Raw genomic sequence first — 22,091 nt, forward strand, 5'->3', positions numbered from 1 at the left:
GCTCTGGGTCCTGTTCAAGTAGTCCCATCCGCTATTTATACACAGCTGCCAGCAAGGGCGCCCGCAGAGGAGGGCCAGGGGTATCAGTTTTCCCCCTGAAATTTCTAAGAAGACGCCATATGATTCAAATTTTGAAAGTTTAGCGTGAAAACAAGGGAAATGGGTGCCGTGAAAGGCAGCAGATTAAGTATCTATGCAAATTATCCTAGTTACGGGGATTTTTTATGAGAATTCTCTTAACTGGGGGAAAACATCACCACACATTTCTCTAATTTTAAGTATTGCTGCCCCCCCCCGAGAAAGAATCCTGAGAGCGGCCTTGGCTGCCAGTGTTTCTGGAGGTGTCGGAATCAAGCAGAGAAAACCTCTTCTCGGATGTTTCATAGCATATCTCTCACAGTCTTTTGGATTGCTGGATTATGTTGATGTCACTTCCGTTTCGGCGGCTTTTTCACACGGCGACAGATCTGGCAAATACGGAGGATGTGGAAGAGCAGAAATATGATGTTTGAATAAAAGTATGGGGCCTTGCATTATCGTGCAAGAGGAACCATCGCGTAAAATTTGATGACACACATCTCTATAAAATTTCAGTACATATGATAACATGCGACCAGTAAGACGGTCTTCTAGAAGTAAGTTCCTCACACGTTCCACATTTTCAGCGATATGTTCTGTTGAAGGCCGACCTAATCCTGGATCGTCTTCCAACGACTCTCGATAATGTCTGATCACCATAGGCTTGCTGTATCATGTTCCATGTTTCCGTAGATGTTTTCCCTAGATTAACACAGAACTTAATGTTAACTCTCTGCTCCAACTCTGTGTCCATCCAGTCACTTGTGTAACTCCAACTAAATGAGCCAGAGCCAACGCGACGAATAATGTGTTGCTAGGCGCACCCATGCTACCTGGAGGTGATTACGTTGAACTACTTCCAAGGGTATATACATTCATAGCACATATTATGTGATTTAATAACACACAATTAGCGTTTTTCAATGTAATAGTTTGAGAATTAATAATATCAGTTCTGGAACTTTTCTGACAAAGGTTGGTTGATTTGTTTTTGTTTTCTTGACTTCTCTTATCTGGCAATTTTGTCTAATTGCGAAGATGAGGATGAGTGATGATAAGGTAGGTTAGCCAAAGGTAACCCGCGTTCCAAAGGTGGCCCACGCATCGACAATCATATTAGTATTTATCACAGCTATATAACAAATGACACTGCATTAATATACCACTCCCCTTCAGGTGCACCATGAAGAAAACGAACTGTCTCGGGCTGCCAGCAGCCATTCTATTTAAGTTATTGTGGAACCCCTGGCGTCGTAACGACTGTGCTAACCACTCCGCCACGCAGGTCGGCTATTCGTCGTTACTGTATATAATACATGGGTAACTGTTCGATCTCCGGTCAACGGATTTCTTCATTTTTACAGAAGAAGCTACTTACGAAAATGAGTTTCTGTAGCATTGTCAAAGTTCGTGGACATATTTTATTTCATCGTTGAATCTATTGGACCGGGAATTCATGTACTTTTGAAGATAAATATATCTCCGACGCACAATTGCCGTTGCTTTTACTTGTTTCCTCTACGTGTTGCGTACGTTCGATGACGTAACCCCCTGTCAGTGTTTCCAACCACGCCGTTGTTTTGCAAGAATATGAAAAAAAGGAAATATACATTCCTGATATTACTACGACCCCAAATTTTAACTATGTTTGTCTAACCTAAGATAACCTAACCTAACCTTGCCGTGAATGATTTGTGGGGCTATGCGTGAATGGTATTTGGGGCTATGCGGGAATGGTTCGTGGGGCATTTTTCGGTTAAGAAGGTTGAAAACACTGCATACCCAGTTATGATCCACAGCTGTGCCCGCCACATTGTGTGTTACGGAAGCGAAAAAAGCAAGAACAATAATTACTGTTAATGTTAAAAATTGAAATTATTTTCGTGAAAAAAGCAAAATCCCACCTTAAACAATCTTTCGCAATGCAGAATAGGTAAGTACGAATATTAAAAATGTAGAAATAAACGAGTGAGAGGTGTTGACCGGAGATCGAACAGGTAATAATTCATGTCAACAATCAAAAGTTTGACATCAACAATTTTCTCTAATAAGATGTAGAAACGTGAATTAATAGGAATAAATGTTTTCTTGAGCATAAACATCATTTTCTAAGCCAAATAAAGCCGTGGGCCATCTTTGGGACGCATGGCCCACCTTGGGAACAGATGTAACGGATTTGTAATTCTTTTTTCAGAAAAAAAGTTACGAGCAATGTTACAAAATACTCATTTGGTACAGGTTGTTAATTAGTTATAATTAGTTCGTATCGGACAAACAGCTGAAATTTCCTACTTCTTTTCATTTCAATATTCGTACTTACGTATTCTGCACTGACAAACATTGCTGAAGGTGACATTTAGCTAATTTCACCGAAAATAGCTATATTTGCGACATATCGAGTAAGTTTTCTTGGTTGCTTCTTCCCTTCCGTAACACGGGAAATGGCCGTAGTCCATATGCAATGTTTCAACCCCACCACGCGTAGAAAGTGCAAGATAAGCGAAATTGAGTGATCGCAGATCGGCACAATTGCTCATTATTTACCGGTGAGGAGGAATGTCGGAAATGTAGTTTTGATCCATTTTAATGCGAATGCATGTGGTTTTCTACGAAAATCTATTTCCGACGAGCTATTGCTGCTGCCGCTATTTGCTTTCTGCACGAGAGCACAATACACGCTATTGCTGCTGCTAGAAGCCGATGTTGGGAAACGTGTTCGGGAATGAAGTTTTGATCCATTTTAATGCGAATGCACGTGGTTTTCTACGAAAATCTATTTCAAAACGTTGATCACGTTCCACTGATCATACGTATTTAAACGTGTGACCAGTTACATAAACGTATGTTTGGAAACACTGGCCCGGATTACGTCATCACGCACAGGCTACATCCACCTAGAAGTAAATGGATGCAAGAGCTCTCGTGCAACGGTCACACATTTATATCGAAAAAAAGATGATTAACCGGCAAAATTGAATGAACGATGCGAGAAAACACTTCCCCGAACTTCCACAACTATAAAGAAACTGCATTCGGTAAGTAATTTCTCCTGTAAATTTGACGAGATCCGTTTGTCCGATACGAGAAATTTACCGTTATTTCTCTTAATTTCAGAAATTTATCTCTCATTACAGATTTGTACATTGCCCTAGAAGCTTAACTAGGGACCCTCTTGGTTCACTTACCTTATGATGAAATTTATGAAGGGGTACTCACAAATAACATCCATGCCCAGATCGGAATTCGAACCAAGCACGCCTAGCGTCATTGCACGATGTGCTAACCACTCCGTCACGGAGGTCGGTTTTTGTTACAAAGGTTCTGTTAGTGGCAACCATGAATCTGTGCCTCGTGGCTGCATACACACAGAATCTCGTTTCCTTCTTTCGTAGCTTTGAAACGAGACCTTAACGAGATAAACGTTACTAAGAAAAGTTGCCCATCATAAAGTCCTCTTCACGTTGTGAAAATTTGTCGGTGGTGTACGACGACACCCTGTGTGTGTGTGTGTGTGTGTGTGTGTGTGTGTATGTGTGTGCATATATTCTATTTCATCTTCATTAGATTTGCACGCTGCTATATTTTCCAAACGCTTGTTCCTATTCCTATTTACCTGTGGCGTTTTACTTTCGAAAATCGATGAACAGCGCTTGCACGACCAACTATGCATCAACCAATCCCACACTCATTATTTAATAAGGATCGACCAGAACCTGCGGAAGCATGTTCATTAGCCATCGGAATGACGTCATTCTCCGCAGCACTTGCGTCATCAATAACTCGATGATTCAATTGTACACAACTTCAGCATTCTGCTCTTACGCCTAGTTGGCAATACTAACGGTAATGCACATTCACCTTGTTGTTTCTATGCACCAATTTTTTGAAAGGGGGGTATTCTATTCACCCAAAATTAATTATTGAGGAATTGCAACCGATAAATATATTTAGGATGACCATTTCTTCCCTTTGTGTGTAGGATTTAAAAAAAATATATATTTATTCGAGGAGAAACCGAGTTTATTGGTAGTGCCTTATTATTTTGTATTTGGTTAACAATAATGTTTCTGTTAAGTGCACATACAATCATTTATTCTTCTGGCGCTTCCTTTATTTCCTCAAAAATTGACTGACTGATCCTAAAACCATCCGATTGAACCACAGCAGTTAATGCGTTACTATTTGGATTTCAATATTTCAATATTTGTTATAGTTAGTATTAATAATAGTTATAATAAATTTGAAATTTGTAATGTATTTATTCAAGTGTTGTTAACAGATTAACCTTTGGGGTGTAAGGGTTGACCTTCCACGTAGTACACCCAACTGTCAACCTCACTTACACATAGTACACCCTGGACTGCATTTGGCAGACGAATAAGGTTCTGGTTTTGTGTGTTGTCCTGTGTCTTGCCCTTATGTGTGCTGAGTGCCTCTTTACAGCCTTAGCTTTTAACCGGTCAAAATATTTTAATATTTTAGTTACGATACGACATTACAGTTATGTTTGTTTTAGTTCTGTTAACCTAAGTCAGAATATTTTAGTCTCCCAACGTTACATATATGTTATTAGTTATAAACGTCGTATAAAGTGACGGGTGTAGAGTAGCCTAAGTGCTGATGCACCCAAAATTTTAAAATCAAAATTCAAAAAAATTCAGATTAATCTTTATCAACACTGTGTGTTTAACACATATGCATAAAACTATTTTACAAAATAAGGTTAGAATACATAAAAAAGGGTTGCAATAATAATAATAATAATAATAATAATAATAATGTGTGTTTGTCTCCTCTCAAAAAGAGGATGAATCACTGAATTTCCTTATAAATTATACTGGGTGAGTCTTTTAAAAGAGGCCCCGTGGAAAATGTGCTCCTTGCTTGTAGGCAACCCTGGTACACCGAAGAGAAGAGCGGGGCAGAGAACAGTCCAGGACATGTCATCGAATATACTTGGCACCGATATCCTGGACTGTTCTCTAACCCGCTCTTCTCTTCGGTGTACCAAGGTTGCCTACAAGCAAGGAGCGCATTTTCCACGGGGCCTCTTTTAAAAGACTCACCCAGTACCTTTCTTGTTTATGTCCGATTCTAGCAAGGTATGCCATTCCCCAAAGCGAAATTTTTAACTCTCAATTTCAGGGTTGCCAGAATTCCCGGATTTTAAGGGACAGTACCTTATATAATATGTCCCTCGTTCCGTGACGATCTCTCCCGAAACGTCAGATCTCCCGTATTTCAAAATTACACGTTGTATCCATGTTTTTGAACGCCTAGCTCATCAACGGGTCTATCCCCGATGGTGGTGCATTATGGGAAAGATATTAATTGCAGTTCCGTTTCCCTCCCGGTTTCGTGACAGCTATGCGTCTCATCTTCCCTCTTTCTTCCCAGCGAGCGTTGTGTGTTATAGTAAGTTCTGTTCAACTTGTTTCAAGATGAATGTTGAAAGTAAAGTCTTCTGATAGGAAGAAGACTGCATATTTCTCAGGACATGATTACAGGAAGAAGAATTTCACCTGTGGTTAAAGGATAATGGCAATAAATATAAAGCAGGTTGCAAATACTCCAATAAAAAAAAACAATCCCCCCTGAAATTTCCATCGTTCATTTCAAGTTACAAAAAAAGCTTGTTTTTGTTACTTTTATTGTTAATAACACAAATAAAATTCAGTTAGTTATTATTCGAACAGAATAACGAAGTAAAAAAAAGTACTAACTCGAAAACATCGAGTGTAAAATACAGGAATCACTTTATGTTTTCATCTTCTGCCATTTAAACCAAACAATACGTCGTTTTACAGTTTCCTCCAAAAAATTCCAAAAAAATATAATATGTGGGAAGCCACACAACGTAAGCACTGTGACTAAAGTTTCCTCCCAACTTTTAATGCTTTTTTAAACGAGGTGTGTAAAAGTTAATAACAATATAGAATAACTTTGCACTTCTGTGCACTAAGTGTGTGACATGTAAACGAAATAATGAAAAATAGTTGTGCTGGATATTCACTATTTGGCGGATCGAGTAGAAAAGTCTCCTCACTGATATAATAATAATAATAATATCTTTGGAATAGCGTTTTATTTCATTATTATACAATAGTTATTATTATTCTTATGATAATAAGGATAAGCATAATCATGATTGATTTGATGATTTAAGTCCACTTTATGCACAGTAAGGCTAATCGGGACTGGACCTACAGTTTAAAAGTGTGATCCGAACCACTATGTGCCTCCACATTGATAACAAGGCTATGACGTTACCACTGCACCATCGGGGAGGCCCAAGCATAATCATAATAATTATTATTATTGTTATTATTTCTGCTATTTAAGTTATATCAATTGCCTAACCCCACCCTACAAATATTCAGGCGACGCCCAACTCGCCTGAATATGAAGGTGAAAAGTTAAGTACAAATGTTAATTAAAGCTATAAATGTGCTCTTCCAAATTTGTCCCTTATTTTCTACTTTTGCGATTTCGTTATGCATTTTCATCTTGATGATCTGGTAACACTGCTCACCTTGCAAACTACTCGTAAACCTTCTTCTTCTGAGTTTCTAGTCATATGGATTTTCACTTTCGTGAAAAAGGAAAATATGTTATTTTCATGTCTATTGAGAAGCCAAGCAAATTTTCCTTACGCTCAAGAGCATGTACACACTTCAAGGTCTGCTACTTGTAACTGTCCATGTCTCGAATGTTTGTTCAGCTTGTATCGATCACCTTACAACTCTGCAATAAAGAGTGATGTATGCTTGTCGGCAAAGATGTCATTGTGTTAATGACGCATTGGCAAATCAGCTTCGTACTCTTTCTACTAGCCTCCAAGGAGGAAAATGTAACTAAAATCCAGAGACGCGTCGTGCATGCAACCGATGTTACCTCAGGTAACAGCAAAATGTAAAAGAATTAAAAAGTTGTTTCAATAAAATAACAACATTGTTAAATACGTTAACCATTAGCCGTCGAGTAGATATTGCAGACATTTTTTCTGCAGCCGACAGAAGCGAAGAGGGGGGCTGTTCCGCTACAATCAAGAGGTAACAAGAGGAGAAAGCGCCAATGTAAGGGAAGAGCGGGGTAAAAAGACTTTGGGGCAAGTGTGCGATAGGGGTTTATCCATATGCCTGTTACCGGTGAGACCTGCCGGACACAGGCAAGTGTTGTCACATTGGATTGGCAGAAAAGAGCTAAATCCCGCCTAAAACGGGGATACTAATATTTCTCTGAAGCAACTAGAGCTAGAATGCAAAGCCAAGGCTGGATTTAACTACAACTGAGACCGTTTACGTAATAGACGAAAAGATAAGTCTTGGTGCGATTCGTGATTTGGACAAACCTTGCTCCAAAGAACTAAGTTGGCACCACTGGAGGAGCGGAATTCTGTCGTCTGCTCACCGCAAAAACGTCAAAATGACCCGAGAAATGTATGCATCATCTTCCCCTTTCCACTTCTTTGCAAAGAAACAGAGATGAAGAATTGGCAAGGCTTGACCACTATTCACTGGATTTTCGCGCTAACTCTCTCATGAGTGATAGTTCTTTCTAGGAGTCATTGTGGCTAAATCACTGAGCGGATTGCAAAAAAGAACAAAATAAATAGAAATCTAGATCGAGGGAATATTTCATTATTTTTTTTTGGGGGGGGGGTTTGGAGATGATAACGTCTGATGGCCGGTAACACTTTTGAAAAAGTCACACCACGCCACTGCTAAAATCGTAATGCGTTAACTTGAAAGACAAGCCTAATTGGAATTTTCTGCTTTTTTTGTGAAACTTTTCTCGAGTTGCAAATGTCAACACATACACACAAGTTACACCGCAATTTCGCTGGAATACGCTGAGACAAAGCACAAATATCCAACCGCGTGCTTTCGTCATTTTTATATTTTGAAAATTAATGTCTCGGCTTTTCGGAAAACAGTAGTAATATTAGAGGAAATGTTAAAAACAATTGGAACAAATGGAAATTTTCATGGAAGAATGTCTCAAATATAGTCACTTTTTGGAAGAAACGAGAGCTACAATAAAAACTTACAAGAATCTTTCTTCTAGAGATTTTTATTCCCTTTCTTTTTATAATAATAATAATTTTGATAAAATAAATAGGCAAAGAAATAAAAGCAAAAATCATTTTGGGTTTCCGCCTGTTGAAAAACAAAATATCCATGTCATTTTAATATATTTCAGTTTCCCCGGTGAGACGCAAAGGCCTATTCAATTATTTGAATTTTTAAACAGAGAGGTTAATTTGTTTTGCGTTTGAACTAGCTAGAAATTTTCAAAAAGTGTTGTCTAGTATAAGGCCCGCTTCAAACGGATTTATGGGCGTCCGGAAAGAGTGGCAAGGGGGGCCTAGGTCGTGGTCCACTGGAAAAAGAAAGTCAACCAAAAATGATATATTTCACACATATTATTTCATTTCAGCCACAATAATATCTGTTAATTATTGCATGAATATGATAAATTCAAATTTTAGCAATATTTTTTGATTGATTGATTTAGTTTATTTTACTTCGCGTTTTGTGCCTCTTGGCTAATTTGCGAAGATGGGGATGAGTGATGAAATGATGAAATAGATGAATGGACATTCATAAACAACCAAGCCCGAGCGGGATTCGAACCCGGGACCCTTGGCGTCGCCAATGTTTTTGAGGGAACAACACTATTATTGGGGAAAATGTGCCTTGTTTGTCCCCCTGGAAAAAATACCTTCCTTGCCCCTCCCTGGAAAATATCCTGCGGACGTCCATGGACGGATTCGTTTAACATTTTTGCTAGCATAAATGCTATGCAAATGTTTCCAAAAATCTTACGGCAGATAGTACTTTACTCGGAAGCATTTCATGAAACATTTCGGTTAGCTGTTTCAATTACAATGTACATTGTATATTGCACGAAAGGCACGTCGAGATACACCATCTATGGTGAGTGCGCGGTGTTTACAATTGAAACAACTAAAATATTCGTCCATACGTGTACTGTAAATGTTACAAAGTATGTATTTAAGCAGTGCCATTGATTTGTACCTAGTTCCTTTATGTAGGAAACGTTATGCCTCTCGGTTCAATAGTTATAGTCTTTTAAAGATGTGAAGTGATACGTTGCTTTCATCTCACGCGGCCGCCATTACAGCTGCACTCGTGACCTAGATATCGCTTCTGATTGGTTACGCTACGAAAAATGATTCGGACCGAGCCTATCCTTGAGAAATGCCATGAAATATGCCATGGCATCTGCATTGCCATAAGATTTCTCGCTTTACACGGTAGCATTTTGGTCATGGCATAAATGTTAAGAAAAATGCTAAGGAAAATGCTTTCGTCTAAAGCGGGACTAAGTTCGTTTATTCTCAAATAAATTATGTATACTCTGTCGCGTCTATCTATGGGGAATGGCCGCGCATAGCGTCAGAGAAGGGAGCATATCGAGTGAGCAGAGCGAAGCACTCCAAGCAATCACATTCCCTCTCACGTGTTCATTGGTGGAGCCGTCTCGCGTCACTACTTGCATATAGACATGTTGTCGCTCGTTTGCTCCAACGATAACGGAGATAGAGTATACACACTGATGTTTTCATTCTTTAGTTGTCTCAATTGCCGCACTATCCTCTACAAGATCAAGAGCCGAGTAGCGTTGAAAAAGCCTCTAATAAATGGGTACCTGGGACCACTGTGAATGGAGATTTTTCTCTCTATTGATGGCAAGTAAATAAACAAGGGTAAAATGTAGGGCATGTGCGGAGAAAGAGGCCTTCTAGTAGCCCATTGAGCATTCGTCCAGTGTTGCTAAATAGCTCAACTGTCGTGGAGATGGAATTCAATGTCCTCGGAATGTTCTCGACTAATTGTCGGCTCAATATTTAAAAGGGTATCACCCTGCCAACACCAGGGCACGGCGGGGATTATATATTCATTACGAATGGGAGACCGAGGTGCATGTTCGTGCTCATAGACTCCTGAATCATTGACTGAATCATCTGACGCGAATTCTCCATTCAGAAGAACTCCAACGCTCTTTCACCTCTCCTTACTCCTACGTCGAGCATCACCCACTGCTTCCTTCGATGCCTCAAGTGGATCACAATAATTGCAACAACGCTATTTAAAAGCCCTCACATTGACAATTTGTAAATATAGAATATGTGGTAACAGTTTCATAGATCGGAGACACATTAAAATCGGATATTTTGTGTTTTATATGGTTCGTACTTACCAATTTTGTATTGCGGAACATAGTTCATAGTACCATTATGCTTTGACAAGAAAACAAACGCAATTGTTAACATTCTGAGTGATTTTTTTTATTCCTTTCTTCGCTTCCGGAACACACAATATGGCGGGCACATCTTGACTCACGTTGTGGGTATGCAGTGTTTCAATCTTCTGCACCGAAAAATACCTACTATCGTGTTCGTCACCGGTGGAAATTATACATTATGCACGGGTAGCTGACGTATAGCTAGGGTAGCTGACGGATAGCCCCACGAACCATTCACGGATAGCCCCACGAACCATTTCCGATAAGGTTAGGTTAGGTTTGGTTACGTTAGGCAAGCATAGTAAAAAAAAAGGAGGTTGAAACCCTGACAGGAGCTTATGTCATCAAACGTACGCAGCATCCAGTTGTCGTAGGGCAAGCAAATGAAAGCAATGGCAATTTTGCTTCGGTGATTTCCCGGTCAAATATATTCAACAATGAAAGAAAATACCTCGACGAACGTTGTAAACCTTGGAGAAACTCATTTCCGTAAGTAGTTTCTTGTGTATAAAATTGAAGAAATGTGTCTCCGATGTATGAAACAGTTACCGAATATGTCAACCTAGTATTCTTCCAATAGATAAACCACTCGCTTTTAACCTACCATCCTTCTTTCCGTGGTGTGAGGGGTGACCTTTCTACGGGCACCCAAATGTCCACCTCCCTTCTATGTAATTCAACTTGGCATGCATTTTGTAGTATAGCGAGGGATTGGCGTCTGAACTCACAGCCAGTATAATCCTTGGTAGGGCTCGCGTTGTGCGCTGTCATTGTTGTTGATTTTTTTAATTGATTTGGTGTTTTAAGTCCACTTTGTGCACAGTATGGCTAATCGGGACTGGGCCTACAGTTTAAAGTGGGATCCCAACCACTATGTGCCTCCACCAGGTATCAAACCCGGAACCACATGATTACAAGGAGGCGACGCTACCACTGCGCCATCGCCGATGCCCTGCTGTTATTGTGTTTGTGGATTCATTTCATCTTATTACCATTCATTCTCATCTTCCCGATTAGCCAAAAGTGGCAGAAAATAGAAGTAAAATGAATCAATCAAACTAATAGGAAGCCTATACGAAGACAGGGATCCCAGATTCTTGAATGTAAGGAATGATCCTTTCATGGAGTCCGTGTCGCTTGCGCCGAGTCATTTGCGCCGAGGTTTCTTATCGGTTCATTTCCGCCGCGACATATGTCAAGACCTTCCTTGGTGGGTTTTCCCACAATCCGGAGTGTCATTACCGCCGCGCGCACCTGTGTTTATGACGTTGCACAGCTGCAGGTGATTGGTGATTGGTAATTGAATGTAAGATGAAAGTATATACGAGGGATCTACATTGGGAAATTAGTATTTATGTAAAACTGAGACTTGTAAGAGACGACAAGATGGCTGAGAATATGAAAATATCAATACATCGAAATGGACAAATATGTTGAGAGTGTTCTTTCGAAGTACAGAAGCTCAGGCGATCTTCGAGGATGCCTTCGAGCATTTGCATACCTACAAAAATTCAAATAACGTTTGTACTGTTCTTGTGCAAGTGTATCGAAATATTGTGTTTATATATACGTAGCTATTACTTATATAATGTTTGCAAAAAATAACACTGTATTTACAATGTTTTTTGACGATTAACAATAAATGATTAATAGTTAATAGGCTGATGCTGATTTATATATTTTGTGTTGTGGAATAAAATTGATACAAATAATCCTGTGTAACGTCTTTTGAAATAAGTAAAGAAAAGTCATATTTGAGTCTTTGGATACGTTTAACATTTCAGTGTAAACACAGCTGTGGAACGCCATAAACACACGTTTGATTCTATGTTTTAAGTCCACTTTATGCACTATACACCATGTGGCCATAAACAAACGTGCGCGCGGCGGTGATGACACACTGGATTGTGGGAAAACCAGCCAAGGATGGTCTTGACATATGTCACGGCGGAAATGAACCGATAAGAAGCCTCGGCGCAAACGACACGAAACCCTTTCATGGAGTACTCCCTCCAGACTAACGAGGCTCAGTCGTCTGGACCTACGGCTAATATACTCCTCTGTATGGTTGTTGTCCCGAGTTTTGCCCTTATGTATGCTGAGTGTTCCTTTACAGCCTCACCTTTTAAACCAAATAAGAATTTTTTAGTCCTCCGATATATTTGTAGGCAAAATAGCCTACGTGCTGACGCACACACAATTCCCAATTCAATCAATCAATCATTCCCGGATTCAATTCGGAAGTAAGGTTTGGACCCGTGTGCAGATCAGAATGTGTGTGTTGCAGGAATATATCCTCCAGAATGTTCCGAAAATGACTAGAATTGGGCGTTTGGGAAAAATTTTATGGAGAGTTAAGGAAATTTTGGGGTGTTTGTGTGGATCAATCACTGACTTAGTTGTGATGAAAAGAGTGAAGAATAGAATGAAGAAACAAAAAGGGACATGAAAGGAAAATGACAATACAGATGCACAGAAAATAATCTTGAAAAAGATCGTTAGTACATCTGACTGCCCACGAGTGAAGCCTGAATTCGATTATTGAGGTGGCAATTTGACGTAGAATTTATCCGCATAAGCGCCCCTGCATAAGCGGCTTTCGCTCTCATCTAGCCTCTAATCCACGGATGTCTGGAAACAAACCTGGGGGATATAGGACGGAGCGTGATGCTATGGGCCCACTTCGAGGCCTACGTGGCTTCATGCACGGTGTTAACTATTTCACCTTCTCACCATGCTCTCCCTCACAATATAAATGGTACTCTTCTCTTCTTCTTTGTTTGGCACACACCACCTATGAGCGATTTCTTGCCAGGGGTCCTATTTGGTAGAAGTACAATTCGCTCAAGAACTATACTTACACTTGAATAAAACTTTTCTTCGTCGTCGTATCGTCTATTAACGATTTCCACTCCTCTTCATCTGATACCATGTCTCTAACGTGTAAACACAGGCGTGGTTTGTTATGAGAAAGTTTGTTTACATTCAAAGTATCTGTTTGTTTATGTTACAATTGTGTGTTTACTTGCAAAGCTGTACAATATCCACAGACGTCAGACCGTGGTTCGTAGAGTAGAGTAGAATGGGACATCGGAAATGAGATATCTACACGTTGTAACTGTTTATAAAGAGTATTGCGATGTTGTTGTGGAAGTGGGCATTGTAAAAATAAATGTGTGGTTGATTGTATAGGTTCTCCACACTGACAGGAAGTTGCAAGCCGGTATATGAACTGGAAAAAAAAATGTTGTGTCGCCCCAGTCGACTGCAGCTTTTCAAACGCTAACCGTTGCATCTGTGTAAGATTAATCTGTGTTCAACTCAGTTTTCTTTAAAATATGTTATATTTCTTGCTTTAAAAATGCGTTATTGTTAATATCACATACGTAAAGGATTCTTAAACTGAATTTTTACTGAAAAATAATTTAAGAGTTTGATATTTTGTTAAAATAAAAGAAAATTGTAAAACGTTGTAAAAAGTTCTATAACTATGAATGTATAAACAACTATAGTGCTGCCTTCGAAAAATGAAAAACAAATTTTCTGTATAAAAGGGCAATAGCTCTGTAAGCCTGTGTTGACACTCTCCTTGTTGCTGAAAGGCTGGTGATTCAGGGGGCAGTTGGGGAAATATCTTGTCGCGCTCCTAGGGGCGGTTCGGGATACTTGTATTCCAAGGCGGATATTTCTAAACCCAACGCTGCATCACCAAAAGACCAGGGCTTTAAACCTATTAGGTTTCGGCCTACAAGTTATATCGGGGGAATTGTCTGTTTAAAGAGTTTATGTATATCGTCGGAAGCTTGAATAAATCTCTAAGTAAGATATACTACTGCTCTTTTATTCCAAATCAATATAGGTAAAATATAAACAAATCCTACAGCACAGATCACGCAGGGGCTTCGTCCTACTAACCCTCTGATGCCCTTGAGAGGTCAGATAAATGGTTGTATAAGGACTACCTAAAGCCCTAAAGGCAGACGGTGCATGTCACGGTTGTAATCATTATTTATTTCGTTTGGCCTGAAGAATGTTCGGTGTAATGGATTAAACACAGTCGGCAGTTAACAATTTGAATTTGAGATTTCTTAGTGAGTACTTATCACATGTTTCGTCTGCCACATCATATAATTTTAATAACTTCGATAACTAAAATAATCACCTCGGTGGCCAAGTGGGTTGAGGTTCCCCGTTCGAGCCTTGGCCATGTTACGTGCGTTCCTATGTGAGTATCTTTTATCATCAGTCATCCTCATCGTAGCGATTTGAAAAAATGGCAGGAAGTGACGCTAAATTAGAAAAATACAAATTATATACAAGCACAAAAATGCTGTAAATTGAAGTTTGCATCTTTACCTCACTTTTCTCTCTATCTAGCAATGCTGTACTTGTATGTATATATGTATGTGTTTACTACATATATCTTACCTCAGCACAGATCCACACGTCTTTCCACACACCGCACACTTGGCTGAAACAGGAAGATTTCCCTCCATCCATTGGTGAGGCATTGTGATGTTCTGAAAACAAACAAGATCATTTCAACACAATATAATACTAAAAGTACCTGCTTTATCCCTGGAACAAATGCTGTAATAGTGAACTAAAGATAATATATGTTACTGATGTCTACACACCAACGCTAAATGTAGTGCGTGCACTCCACAAAAAATATTTCGAATAAATCCTAAACAATAAAGAAAAATTGTTTTTACAAAGCTACGAGAATCAAGCAATCAATTTTGATTCAATTTCTATCTCTTGTATATTAAGATTGTTAATTCAAAGTAAGATTTCGGCGGTTTGATTCAAATTTTAATAACATACACATATATTATAACATTAGTTTGTTAATTAATTTAATAACACACACTGTAGAGAAATTATGTTACAGAGCTGCTGCTAAATTGGCTTCTAAGAAATCTTCAGCACTTGCATAATGTTATAATTATTATTATTGTAAAATACTAGGATAATGCCTAGATTTATAATGTACAGAATGTTTCTCCAATTCTTCCAATAATTCTATAGGAAGCATAGTCACTATTTTTTACTCTTACTTACTACAATATGCCGTGGAAATCACTTTATTTAGTTGATGGTATAATAGTAGGCTTTCCACCCTGTCTTGGGGCAGAAAGAGGAAACTTATTGAGAACGGGAGGGGTAGGTTTTGGGAGATTTTCCTAGGGATTGCTTACCTATGTCTTCTGTGCTTTCCTCCTCCGGTATGCTGAATCCTCTGGTGTTATCATCACCAAGCTCCTAGGTCCATACTGAATTTTAATGTCTACTTTCGCATGTTTACTCCATCATAATTGTTTCGCTAGTGATGGGTTTTGTCTAGTGGACACCAAAGATGATGTAGAAGAAGACGCCTCAACCGCCCTCGAGCATCGTACGTAACTGTATGCTAGTAGTTTAGCAGCAGTCCAATAGATGTCTCTATCTCTGGCGTTGTTCTTTCATCATTCAAATACATTGCTAATAGTATTTTGGAAGAACGGATGAATGAACTCGTTCCCGCTTTCAGGAGTTCTGTTATTGTGGGACATTTGATTAGAACTGTGGGGCCCTACCCCCACACCCCCTAAATGTGCCTTCACGGGACGGTGCTATATGCACGGGGAACTTTACCTTTCCCTTTGACACATACTTTAAAGAATACAAAACGTAAATTGTCAATATGTCGTGGCTGTTAGTGTACGATGCAAGAGCAACTGTCTCTTCAGTCGCAGCGACCTTCACACGACTCTTCCGTTAGTGGCATTTTGAAGAAAAAGGTATCACACTGAAAAAGGTTTGAGCCGATCGGAAGCAGCCACATGCGTACTGCTTGGAAGTTGTTTCGCTCTTGATCAGAGCTGGCAGCACTGTACATGCGATACGCTTCGATATATGAGGTGTCTTGTTCGCTTCATCGTCTTTGGTGAGAATTTTCCAAGGATTGGCTTGCTGACCTGCATGGACAATGAAGGGTCATGTAGGCAGCATGGATTGAGGAGAAACGTTGGAGCTGGAGTTTTCGCAAGCCTAGACATGTTGGAAATGATTATAAAAGAAACATGGAAGCCAATAACCAATAATTGAATTAAGTAAGATGATTAATATACAAGAGAATGGATTGGACATTGCAACATCTCATTAAAGAAATAATAGTAATAATACTAACCCCTTCTTCATCCTCGATGATGTCCTTTCCAATGCTAGCTAAAGTGGTCCACTTGCAGTTGTTTATGGCCTTGGCGGCGCATCGCTTGTGAGCTTTGAACTTGCACACTTCGCAGCTCAGTCCGTGAGATGTTACACCTGTGAGGACAACGTCGACTGCAATCAGGGTAAATGAATGATTTCATTCGTTACATACATTGTTTGGTCCAACCTGTGGATTTCCCCCCGTGAAACTCTGCGCCAATCAAATTGGCGAGAAAGCTTTCTGATGAGTAACCAGCTGTTGGTCCAACCTGTCACCTTTCTCGCGCTAGGGGTCGCTCCAGACTTCTTGTGCTAATCGGAAGCAAGGGAAGTGTCAGCTGGGGGAGGGGGAAGCAGACAGTGACTACGCCTCGTTGTTTGCTAGAAAGGTCAACGTTCGACAAGCGTAGGAACAACAGTAGCGTAGGTCAAACGCGGTTTACAAGGTATCTACAATTTTGTAACAACAAAATTCCCTAGCTTTTCCAGATTTTCCATGCTAGGAACCAAAATTTTTATTTATTTATTTACCAGAGAATTTCGAACACAGCGTTAGCCATTTTGCATTTTAATTTAAAAACAATGGAAATAACAGCAAAAATAACAATAGAAAGTATAAATAGAGAATAACAACATAAACTAAAATATATATATATGTGATAAAGTGATTTACATATTGTTACACAATAGCCTTCTGAAACGTGACTGGTTTTCAAAAATGTCTATTCGGTTTGCCAAAGTGTTGTATTGACTGGGTAGTCTGTAAAAATCTGGATGAGGCACAATCTTGGTTTCTGATATGTGAAAAGCTGAGTGTTGCCTTGTGGTCCAAGACGGTGGTCGAAAGTGAATTTCCTGGAGAAGGCGATCACTTCTAATGTTCCCATTGGTTATTTTATGGAGGAATATATGGTCTGCAAGTTTGTGTCTATCATGATAAATATGGATATTTAGGATTTTCAGAAGTATTGACTTATGCAAGTGTTTTGTGCGTGGAATTCGGTGGCGAACAATGGCCAGGAAGAAATTTAGGACAGAATTTAATCTACATAAATTTGAGGGGCATGCCATAGACGAGATCGGAGAACAGTATTCAATTTTTCCTGAAATGAAAGATTTGTAAAAATTGCTACGAGCAGAGCTTTATTTCAGTAAAAAGATGGAGTAGCACTAGCATACTCATGGAGCCCTTAGTGACTGCGGAAATATGCTCAGAGGAGAGATTTACCAGACCAAATCATTTTGGTCCTTAGTGTACATATCTGGGAGAAGGTCACTATATTTTAGCTAAATGCACACTTAGAATCCCAATTAACCCCTGGAATATTTACTTCACATGTAAAGACAATAACGAGAAGAGAAACTCAACAGTAATTGAGTAATGTGGAGGGAAGCAAGTATCGGGATGAGTTTTTATGTGATTGCGATGATCAACAAAGAATTTGTTTGTAAAAAATCGTGCATTGCTGCATAATTATACTACAATTTAATAACACACGTATTGTTCCCAATAACTATTTACCAAACAAGAAGTGGTAAATTCCAATAGCCACCTATTGTAGTAAAGTTCTACATGAAATAGTTCCAATTTTACTGTAACTACTGGTATACTCAGCAAATAAAACTGAAGTATAATTTTTCAACTAGTTTTAAATTTCTTTCTCCTTCTTTCTGTTTATAAATCTACTTTTAGTGCACTAGTACAAAAATGTTGACTTTTTCCAGAAACACAGAAAATATCCCTGACATTTCCATGACTTTTCCAGAAAAAAAAAATTCCCTGACTTTTCCAGGATTTTCAGACTGGTAGACACCCCGGGTTTATTAATTAGCCAATCAGAATAAGAGTGGCATTGCTGAAGCTGATATTGTTAGTATCTTCTTCTGTCTTCGCTGGTCGCAGGAAATCCAAAGCTTGGACCAAACATGCAATAGTCTTTACATCATTTCCATCTTTCATAATATACAGGCTGAGTCAAAAGTCAGGTTACATAGGAAGTTTCTGACGGAGTAAGGGAAGATTCAGACAAAGACGAAATGGTGGAGGTGATTTTCCTGAGTGGCCACCGCGGTCTCCATACCTGACACCAATAGATTTTTTTTTTGCTTTGGGGTCATTTAAAGGCTCTCGTCTACTTAGTTAAGATTCAGAACATCCAGCATCTGAAGGAACGTATTGTGTAATGTGCAGATATGATTATGCCGGACGTTGCTCAAAAGGTTCTGGAGAATTTGAAACATCGCGTTCACAAATGCATTGATATTCAAGGTGCACACGTTGAAGATATACTATAAATCCCTATATAACCTGACTCTTGACTCACCATGTATTACTTACAGGGTTGGCAAAATTTGTGTATTTTATAAAAGAAACAAAACAAACATCTTTTTGAACAGTGTTTTAAACAGGAACCGAAAGAAACCTGTTTTGAACAAATAAAACGTTTAAAACATAACGCCAAGAAGACTTATTTTCTAAGAATAATGATTAAAAAGAATCTCTTAATTATCCAAGGATGGACTGTGTTCTTATTATAAAGTAAACACTTCACTAACTTCCTAAAATACATATTTATGTTAGTCTTAAATCTCGCATGTTTGTTATTCGAGCTTCGAGAACAATTCAACTAATCGACAGTTGCCAGGCCCCACTCAGACTACGTGATAGCTACTCTGTATTTTTAAAAATATATTTTATTGTGAATGCAACTAAATATTGACATTAACAACTATGTGCAGTATGTTAAGTGAGGAACAAAGCCGTTTCATCCACATAGTATTAAATTTTAAAAATGTTTTAAACGCTTGTAAAAAAAACACAACCAGGTGTTTTAAACGTGGCCCACGGGTATTCATCACGATATATTTCTTTGTTAATCGATGCACATTTTCAGTCACTGAACAGATTTCTATGCACAATAAACAAAATGACACGGATTGAATGAAAAGGCGAAGATACAAAACTCGCAAATAACCACAAGCAATCAAACATCAAGTGTCAAAATGTGTTTTAAACAAGTCTGGAAAAAACATGTTTAAAATACTTTGTTTTAAACATTTGTGAAAGAACAAAGCCGTGTGTTTTAAACGTTTAAAACGAGTTGTTTAAAACACTTTTGTTTTAAACATGCCGAACCTGAATACTTACTTTACTTATGACTGGACAAGATCGAGAAAAACCTGCTGTTAAAGCCTACAGATTCGAACTGTCCATCAACAATATTGCTTATTCTTATAAACATGTGAATGCCAAACAACTACATTATCTCAGTCTGCGATCTAATAGTAGTATCTGTGTACTGAAATGTAACAAGGTCAGACACAGATCAAAATCCTTATCATCTCTGACGAGGAAAGTGCGTAATCAACTGCCTGTAAATTACAGAAAGGAGAGGAAATTTGCACAAATTTAGACAACAAATTAAGTTATTAAGCCATGAATAGTGTCACCGTATCTCTTTGACTTCTCATTAACTTCCCCCATACGCTAGTTACGAAACTCTTCACATACTTTTCTTTCTTATGCATTTTTAAATACAACACCATTAAGCCTTGTTTCCATGATTATGAAAAACTAAATATGCTGACCAAGGCAGTAATTTATTTTATTAAAAACATAAACTAAACGTAACGTTTCAACCATCTAGCAAGGTCTTCTTCAGACTCTGTATCATGTACAAAAGTAACACTTGTATCTTGTTACTTTTGTACTTGATACAGAGTCTGAAGAAGAACTTGCTAGAAGGTTGAAACGTTACGTTTAGTTTATGTTTTTAATAAAATAAATTACTGCCTTGGTCAGCATATTTAGTTTTTCATTTTTAAATATATATAGTTGAATTTTTTTTTTAATAAATCTCCAAAATTTTGTATAATTATACACTGATTCCATTCCATGTACATTTATTACTTTGATGTATGTAAAGCAAAAATCTGAAAGCTTGCCTGAAACCCTACTGAAAATAAGAAACGAACAAATTTTCACAGAACAGTTTTACACAAGGGCTATTCGGAACTCAAATTTGCACGGTCATGCCAATCCTACGGCACTGAAAGCGCCAAAATGTCATAGCCAGATGTCGGGTACACTTCTACTGTCCTCTGACAAGACCAATGTTGCCAGTACAACTCGTAATTTCGAGAAAAGGATACGTTTTTGTGAATGTCATAATTAACCTTATAAATCATCTGTAATCCATTAAAAAGTGTAAAAATGCAGTTATTTTTGCATTTCGATAATTGCCCACACAGACCATCGATACACATCGAAAATTATCGCAAGCGCCTCAATGGCTGTCTTTCATTAATTTTTCTGTTTACTTGGTACAAAAACTTTTGTACACCTTAGTAACTCGTATTTCTCTATACTGAAAGTTCATGTAAAGCATCATTTACTTGTTTAATGTTTAGAAAAATATCCACATAGACAAAGTTAATATCTAATGGAAGGTTCATGTGTCTATCGCTTTTTGTTCAAAAGTTACGGTTGCGAGACTTTTCGGACACCCTATACAATTTCAGTTTGAAATGGTTGTTCAGTACTGTATCAACGAAGGGGGAGGGGGAACCCCCGAAGCAAACCCGCCTCCACCCGCATGCATTCGAGGGTATACGATTATGTCCTGGTGCCTTCAAATACACCAGGACGTCAGTTGCATAAATTTAACGGTTCCTCCGCCATTTTTTTTTATTTATTGGTTACGTATTGACACAGTGTATATGGAAAAATTACATACACATAATGGAAAATAATAATTGTTTATTTTTGCCGTTCTGGGGACTCTGTCATTAATGGGTTAAGTACCTCGTGAGTAAGGGAATTAATTAATTAATTAAAATTTTTCCGTGCGTCGGCACTTAAGGCCATTTTGCATCCTTCAATATATTGGGGGAAATATCCCCTTACCTAAAATTCTGACTTAAAAAAATATAGCAATGGGTGTAAGATGTCCCTTGGGAAAAGTAAAAGTGCAAGGCTGTAAAGGAACCTGCACAAGACAAACACAACTCATTCAAAGGCCAGAAAAACTAAAAGCTTCCTCACAGACGGTGGAAGAAACCAGCTCTTCGCAAAAAACTAAAAACCTTTGGTAAAATACTGTTATAATTGCCAAACAGGGACCAATGATTGAATAGTACGTGTTAGGTTTGTTATTTATTATTATTATTACTCTATAAATATTGCTGTCATTAAATTTGAAATTAAAATATTGCGAATTGTGTCGGCAGATCTAGTGTTATCATAAACGGGTCCTTGGTTTCAAATGAGTTAATTCTTTCGCTTGTTCTCGAGTTCAGAACAAATAACTTGCGTTTTAATAAATGATTGGTTGATTGGGTTGGTGCTTAAAGTCCACTTTATGCAGAGTAAGGCTAATCGGGACTGGACCTACAGTTTAAAATGGGATCCGAACCACTATGTGCCTCCACCGGGAATCGAACCCGGGCCGTTTAAATAAATAATAATAATAATAATAAAATCGCCTTTATTGGAGCGGGCGTGTATACATTGAGAAAAAAATAAAAACATGAAAAGGATTACATAT

General features: G+C 38.5%; 1 protein-coding gene across 1 annotated transcript in view; it reads right to left on the reverse strand.

Annotated features, from left to right (window-relative positions):
• Positions 1-22,091, reverse strand: part of LOC145979778 (diacylglycerol kinase eta) — a 359,862-nt gene that overhangs the window by 109,649 nt on the left and 228,122 nt on the right. The window contains exons 4-5 of the mRNA XM_083112757.1: positions 16,523-16,659; positions 14,779-14,870 (exon numbers count right to left, since the gene is read on the reverse strand). Coding sequence (XP_082968883.1) covers positions 14,779-14,870; positions 16,523-16,659 — 229 coding nt within the window. The remainder of the gene's footprint in view (positions 1-14,778; positions 14,871-16,522; positions 16,660-22,091) is intronic.

This window comes from Lepisma saccharinum, chromosome 26 (genome assembly GCF_977018435.1).
Source record: "Lepisma saccharinum chromosome 26, izLepSacc3.1, whole genome shotgun sequence".
NCBI classification, from domain to species: domain Eukaryota; kingdom Metazoa; phylum Arthropoda; class Insecta; order Zygentoma; family Lepismatidae; genus Lepisma; species Lepisma saccharinum.